The 7,343-nt window shown below is 51.7% G+C and overlaps 1 protein-coding gene across 1 annotated transcript; it reads left to right on the forward strand.

The window, feature by feature from the left end:
• The first annotated feature begins 1,027 nt into the window (after window positions 1–1,027).
• STAR (steroidogenic acute regulatory protein) lies at window positions 1,028–6,781 on the forward strand. Its single transcript, XM_045991528.1, has 7 exons — window positions 1,028–1,573; window positions 2,684–2,797; window positions 3,090–3,217; window positions 4,472–4,630; window positions 4,775–4,959; window positions 5,540–5,633; window positions 6,101–6,781. The coding sequence occupies exons 1-7, from the start codon at window positions 1,510–1,512 to the stop codon at window positions 6,212–6,214; spliced, it is 858 nt and encodes a 285-aa protein (XP_045847484.1). The 5' UTR covers window positions 1,028–1,509; the 3' UTR covers window positions 6,215–6,781.
• Window positions 6,782–7,343: the final 562 nt, after the last annotated feature.

The raw sequence follows: 7,343 nt of genomic DNA on the forward strand, positions 1-7,343 counted from the left end.
GGGTGGGACTCGCTCTGCTCTGCATGGGCTCTGGGCACCAGCCGGCTCTGAGCTCCTATCCCTTTCATCCTTCCTGTAGTGAAAGAGACAGCAAGAGCCAGTGGGGGTCTGCTACTGCTCTCCGCTTTGTAGGCCTCCCTTCCCTGCCACCTCCAGTCACAGTGGTGACAGGACACACAACTTTCTCACAAAGGAGGAAGGACCTGGGCCAGGGGCCACATAGTGTGATTCTCTTGAACCCCAATGTTCTTGCTGGGTGAATCTAGCTTAAAAGCAACCTCAAGTTCAATCTTTTTTTCCTTTTTAAAAGATTTTACTTATTTATTTATTTGAATGAGGGAGACAGAAATAGCTACAAAGAGCATGAGCGGGCAGGAGAGGGAGAAGCAGGCTCCCTGCTGAGCAGGGAGCCCAATGTGGGGCTCCATCTCAGGACCCCAAGATCATGACCCGAGTCAAAGGCAGCCACTCAACACTCAACAGAGCCACCCAGGTGTCCCCTCAAGTTCAATATTAAAGGGAAAAGAGTTCATTAGGGACCAGGGCAATGCCTCTCAAAGAGTACCATGCAGTTCACAGGATACCTGTGTAGCACCCACCTGGGAATTTTTTTTAAATACAAGTTTTAGGGCCTCGATTCTAGACCTATTAAACTTAAGAGTTTCTGAGGCTGAGGGCCAGAAATCTGTATTTTATTTTTTTATTTTTAAAAAATATTTTGTTTATTGGGGCGCCTGTGTGGCTCAGTCAGTTAAGCGTCTGCCTTTGGCTTCAGGGTCCTGGGATGGAGCCCCACATCAAGCTCAGTGGGGAGCCCGCTTCTCCCTCTCCCTCTGCCTGCAGCTCCCTGTTTGTGCTCTCTGTCATAAATAAATAGATCTTTTTAAAAAATATTTTGTTTATTTATTTGACAGAGATAGAGAAAGCATGAGTAAGAGTGGGAGAGGCAGAGGGAGAGGGAGAAGCAGACTCCACACTGAGCACAGGACCCCAGAATCCTGACCTGAGCCGTGGGCAGATGCTTAACTGACTGAGCCCCCCAGGCGCCCCCAGAAACCTGCATTTTAAACAGTGCACCCACATGCTCTTTGAAAACCAGTCGGATAGTGTATGCTTTCTTCCAAAGGGCCTTGACCTCAGCGGCTGCTTTTCCTCCCTGCTCCATCCACTGCTCCTTTGGCACCCGCCTCCCGGCTCCTGTCTCTGCACCCTCCCTCAGGCTCCCCGCAAGTGGCCAAAACCACGGTGTGAGGCAATCCCTCTACCCTTGACCCCTTCCTTCGCACAGCGAGCGGTGGCTTTTTTTATCTCCGGATGATGAAGTACAGCCTTCAGCTGGGGGGCATTTAAGACGCAGAACCCTTGGCTGGTCCCCAGCCACAGCTGCAGGACCTAGAGGCAGACCTTGACAGGCTCGGCGGGGAAGGAGGGTAGAGGCAGAAGAAGCCGAGGCAACAGCAGCAGTGGCCACAGCACCGCGCCCCTACCTCTCCCCACTGCCTGGACACCATGCTTCTGGCCACATTCAAGCTATGCGCTGGGAGCTCCTACAGACACGTGCACAACATGAAGGGTGAGCTCCCGGGCTCGGGGTGGCCCCGTGCTGACCCAGAGCACTCAGGCAGTGTGGTTGTGTGCGACTGGGAGTCGGGGAGGGAGCCGGCTGCTCAGGCGCTGATCCCACTTGTGCCTCCCATTGGGGAAACCTGCACAGGTCTCTTTCCTTCTGGATGGCCCTGTTTCCCGGAACAGTTGGGCTGGATGTAAGATGCCTGTGTCCCTCCCAGATTCTGTCACTTCTGCCCTTCTCTCCAGGGCTCCAATCTTTCCTGAGCTCTTCCTGACTTTGCCTGGATCGGCACCAAGGGTACCGGGAAGGACTGAGCTACAGTGCAGGGGTGGGAGTGAGACTTGAGTCCAGTGAGCAGTGCTGGGAAGCCCGAGACGTGGGAAGGTGGGTGGGGGATGCAGAGAAAAGCAAAGTGAAGAGAGAAAGTGGAAAGCTTGAAGTCTGATTAGATTGTACGAGGAGACAGAACTGGTTACCCAAGTCTGATTTTATAGAGCTAATCAAGACCTAGGGTCATCTGAGTCAATCCCCTGTAGTTGTTGAAGGGTGCACAAACCAACCTAAAGTGCTTCCCAATTACACCGGGTGGAACCGGCTTCTGTTTCCATGGAAGCTGTGCTTGGAAACCCTGCACCAGCCCTAGACCAACAAGACTCACCACTCAGCTCACCGTGCTCTACCCCAAGGGGCATATTGAGCAGTTACTCCTGCAAAGGACCCCAGCTGCTGACAGCGACACAGACTACAGGGGGTTGTCTTTGAGTCTCCTCCTGCAGCAGATTTTTTCTAGTTAGACGAAGCTTCTCTCTCTTTTGAGAAGAGAACAAACTTCAGCAGGCTCCGGTAAAACCCCGTGTCCAGGCAGGATGAGGCCTGGCCAGCCCAGCCCAGAGGGAAGGTTGACTCTGGCCCCAGGACGCAGCCTGGCTGCCAGAGTAAGGGCCCTGGACAGGGAGATGACCTGGCACTAGTTCAGGTCCCCACTAGGGATCTGTGTTCCTGAGCAAGTCACCTCCCTCTCCCAATGTTTCCTCATCTGTGGCAAGGGACCCAGTGGTCCCTCTCTAAGGGCGTATCTCGATCCTAGGCAACAATTTCCTCCCCTCTCTGCAGGGCTGAGGCAGCAAGCTGTGCTGGCCATTGGCCAGGAGCTGAACCGGAGGGCGCTGGGGGGCCAGACCCCGGGTGCGTGGATCAGCCAGGTTCGGCGCAGGAGCTCTCTGCTTGGTAAGTGCTGAGGCTTCAGGCTCGTGCCAGCGGCAAATTCCCTCCAGCACCCCCACCTTCCCCTAACCCTAAGCTGGCCTTTCTCACTCACTTTGAGAGTTCCCGGAGTTCCTTAAGCCAGACCTCCTGTTGGCTGCAGCTGTGTGTCTAACTTCGCCTGCAGGCTAGACCCTCTGGCTTTGGCCTTGGCTCTTCAGAGGAATGAGCAGATCCAGACTGAAGGGATGGAAGCGGTGGGTGGGGGAGGCCAGGGAAGCGGGAGCAAGCTAGGTCTCTCCTTGGCTGTGTACAGGTTCACGGCTGGAAGACACCCTCTACAGCGACCAGGAGCTGGCCTATATCCGGCAGGGCGAGGAGGCCATGCAGAAGGCCCTGGGCATCCTCAGCAACCAGGAGGGCTGGAAGAAGGAGAACCAGCAGGTAAGTGTGGGCCTGGAGGAACCCATGTTTCTCACCGTTCCACTGCCATCCTTACGGCCTCGGGATTCCTTTCTCGTGCAGCAGGTGGTTTTAATCTGAAAATTCTCCTTTCCCAAGAATACATCCTCAGATACTCCCTTGGCCCATCAGAGACATCCTGGAGACTCGAGTTTGGGAAACACTGTTCCAGGATCCTTCGTTACCCTCCAAACACATTGTACACCCCATCTGGCAGAGACCATGCAGTGGGAGTTCTACATGCGTTAGAGGCCTGCACGAGCCTGGGTCAGAAGTGCCGGGGCCAGGGCATGGTGTTGGGGCTGATCAACCTGCAGGGCTGATCTGGGTTCAGCCACAAAGGAGCTGCACGAGAATACAGAGGGCTGGAGGCCTTCTGGGTTTCTGGGCTCCTGAGCACTGCATCCTGACAGGGAACCGGTAATAGGCATGTGTTCAAGGCCACGGGCTCTACTGAGACTCTGGTGGCTCTGCCTTCCTCCAGAAGCTTCTATGCTGCCTGTTGCCCTAAGTTCAGGTAAACCCACTCCTTCTTCAAGTTCTAAGTTAGCAGACTCCTGGTTTGGGAGTCAGGAAATCTGAGATACAAGCCCCGCAATGGTCTGAGGCTAACGGTCTCTGGGCCTACAGCCTTCCGTTGTAAAATGAGTACCGGACTGAAAACCTTTTTTTTTTTTTTAATTTTTATTTATTCGACAGAGATCATAAGTAGGCAGAGAGGCAGGCAGAGAAAGAGTGAGGGGAAGCAAGCTCCTTGCCAAGCAGAGAGCCCAATACGGGGCTCGATCCCAGGACCCTGGGATCATGACCTGAGACAAAGGCAGAGGCTTTAACCCACTGATCCACCCACTGAGTCAGGCACCCCTGAAAACCTCTTTCAAGCTCCCACCCGACATTGGGTGCGTGTGATTAGCTAGTTGTAGACCAGACTCTCTCACTCCCAGCTTTGTCTCGCTCAGCAGCTTTGTGCTTCCGAGTCAGTTGGACCTACCCACACCTATCAAAACTTACCAAGAAAAGAGGGCCCAGGAGCAGGCAGGTTACCTCTCAAGGCTGCAGCAGATGTTCGAGGCTCGCAGGAAGAAAGATACCGTCTTAATCAGAAGTGCTGTTAGGCTTCTTCATGCTTAGCTCAGACTTCTTTCCTGCCTTGCCTGCCTTGCCCATCTGTGGGCCCTAAGCGAGAGATATTTTTCTCTCACCTTTATCCTGAACCTCCTCTTTTGTCCCTGACAGACGAACGGGGACAAAGTGCTGAGTAAAGTGGTCCCAGATGTGGGCAAGGTGTTCCGGCTGGAGGTGGTGGTGGACCAGCCCATGGAGAGGCTCTATGAAGAGCTCGTGGAACGCATGGAGGCAATGGGAGAATGGAACCCGAATGTCAAGGAGATCAAGGTGAGGAGAGTCCAGATTGGGGGCGGGGGGGAAGGAATCCTGGGAGCCCAGTCAGAAAGGTGCGCAAAGAAGCTGCAAGCTGTGGGTGGTACCTTTGCCCCAGCACTGGCTGAGAGGTAACTCTTGCTCCCTGTGGCCTGCTAGGTCCTGCAGAAGATTGGAAAAGACACAGTCATCACCCACGAGTTGGCTGCAGAAGCAGCAGGAAACCTGGTGGGACCCCGTGATTTCGTGAGCGTGCGTTGTGCCAAGCGCCGCGGGTCCACCTGTGTGTTGGCTGGGATGGCCACACATTTTGGGGAGATGCCCGAGCAGAAAGGTGTCATCAGGTAATATTGGCAATCCCTCTCCGAACATAGGCTTGTGGATGCACCACCAAGTGTGTGATGAATCCTCAGCTCCAAGAAACCAGGCCTTGGTCCCTACCTTCAGCTTCCTGTTACCCGGAAATATTATTTTTCCATAGCAGGGGAGGAAGACAAGTTTGGCCCCACATAGCCACTTTGTCCCGAACTTCCCAGGAAATTTAAGCCCTTAATAATTTTCTAGAACACGTAAGGTTGAGGTTTAGCTGGTGTGCTCAGGTACAACCCTTCTGGTGATCAAAATGTAATCCACACCACTCAGAACACAGCTGCTACCCGTTTTCCAGGGGCCCTAGCCACCGACCTGGACACTTTCTCTGGTATCAGCAACTTAAAGGCACCACGGGAGGCTGTCAGGCTCCAGGTCCACCCAGCGTGTGTTCTGATGATCTGGCAACCATGCCAACCATTACATATCACCCTTGGCAAAAAATATTTCTGAGATTGGGAAAGGGCAAGGTAATAGGGAAGTGTGGCTAGCATAACTGGTCAGCATAAAGAATTCTGCACAGCCCTCCTGACTTGACTTCTCTTCATTTGCCAGAGGTGAGCATGGTCCCACGTGCATGGTGCTCCATCCCCTGGCTGAAAGTCCCTCCAAGACCAAACTCACCTGGCTGCTCAGCATTGACCTCAAGGTGAGGGGCACAAGACGGCTCAGTGTGCAGGTGGTGGGGAGGAAAACTGGCTCTCACCCTCCCACATTACCCCACAAGGAATGGGAAAAACCCTCTTCCATTTTTAGACAGGCTGTTGGAGGGAAGAGGCTTGAGTAATGGCCTGTTATTCCATCATCTCAAAAGCCTGTAATAGCTCCTCCCTTTTACCTCTTTTGTCACATTTCAATTCTGCAGTTATCAATTTGGAAAGAAGAAACTTAGGCCCCACAAGATATGGTCTCAGGGTCACACAGCTGGGGTGAGAGCAGTTCTGTGCTTCTTACACTGTCGGGACAGCAGGGCAGGAATGCAGTCTTCCTGGTCGACCCCAAGGTCACACAGAGCCGGAAGACCAAGGCCTAAGCAACCCATGTTTGTGATAGGATACAGAGGTTTCTACAGTGGAACATTACCCACAAGATGGCCTAATTCTTCTTCTACTCTAGGGATGGCTGCCAAAGACCATCATCAACCAGGTCTTATCACAGACCCAGGTGGATTTTGCCAACCACCTGCGCAAGCACCTGGAGTCCAGCCCTGCTCCTGAAGCCAGGTGTTAAGGACCAGCCTGGTTCTTCCTACTGTCCCCAGCTGTACTGGCTTGCATGCTCATCAGGAAGATCTCTGCTAGAAGCGGAAAAGTCTAAGATCTTCATCTGGGACTGTGGGATGGGGTGGGAGTGTATTTACAGTAGGATACTGGGACTCAGATTGGTCACATTTTACAACCAAGAAAATGGGGACAAGGCTTTTAAGAGAAAGAGCTTTCTAACTTCATTCAGCGATTAGCTGCAAAATGAAGGTTAAGGGACCCCAAATATTTGTAAAACTTCTTTCTGGGCCCTTACACTTCTATTTAAAAACATCTTTAAAATGGCACTGATACAGGGTGCAGAGGGTGCTAAACACAAGGACCCGGGCCTTATGTTTTATGGGCTCACGAGCTCCATTCCTCACAGGCCACGTGTGTGGAGGCAGCAGGGTGTTACAAAAGGGACTCCAGCAACCCTCTGCTCCTCTACCAAGTAAGTAGCGAGTAGCACCAAAGAGCAGCAACTCCCCACAGCAGGTGCCTTCGAGAAATGTAGTCTAAGTTTTCTTGATTGAAAAAATGCAGAAAACTAATTAATCCCATTCTCCCACTTCTTCCATGAGCACCAGTCAGAATAAAGAATCATAACTGACACAAAAACTTCAGTCTGTACCTATCTGTTTAAAAATTCTCTTTAAAAAAATCATTCTAGTAAACTGCAAGTTTTTGCTAAAGGAGTCCTGGACAAAGTTTTTTTTTTTTTTTTTTTTTTTTAAGATGTTATTTCTTTATTTGAAAGAGAGACAGAGAGAGCACAAGCAGGGGAAGGGACATAGGAAGAAGGGTAAGGAGACCCCAAGTTCATGACCTGAGCGAAAGCTGGACAAAGATTTCAATGAAACTAGATCCCATAGCTCACTAGAAGGAAAAACTACTGGGCACTTAGGTCACTCAATTATTTAAAATCTGTTATCAGGATCTTTCATAAGGGTTTAATTTCCATGATAAGCACAAGCCTAAATCAATTCTTGAAAGAACTCTAGAACTGGTGGCTGATGGATGAGTACTGGAAGAGGATTCTGACAGGATTTTTATTTACCTACTTAAAAGACAGGACAGAGGGACACCTGGGCGGCTCAGTCGGTTAAGCATCTGTC

Source organism: Meles meles, chromosome 2 (assembly GCF_922984935.1).
Source record: "Meles meles chromosome 2, mMelMel3.1 paternal haplotype, whole genome shotgun sequence".
In the NCBI taxonomy this organism is placed as follows: domain Eukaryota; kingdom Metazoa; phylum Chordata; class Mammalia; order Carnivora; family Mustelidae; genus Meles; species Meles meles.

Bases quoted from the DNA above. Each gene is read 5' to 3' on its own strand.
- STAR (XM_045991528.1), top strand. From the start codon at position 1,510: ATGCTTCTGGCCACATTCAAGCTATGCGCTGGGAGCTCCTACAGACAC. The intron at 1,574-2,683 runs GTGAGCTCCCGG...CCCTCTCTGCAG, and splicing joins ACACGTGCACAACATGAAGG to GGCTGAGGCAGCAAGCTGTG. The intron at 2,798-3,089 runs GTAAGTGCTGAG...GGCTGTGTACAG, and splicing joins GCGCAGGAGCTCTCTGCTTG to GTTCACGGCTGGAAGACACC.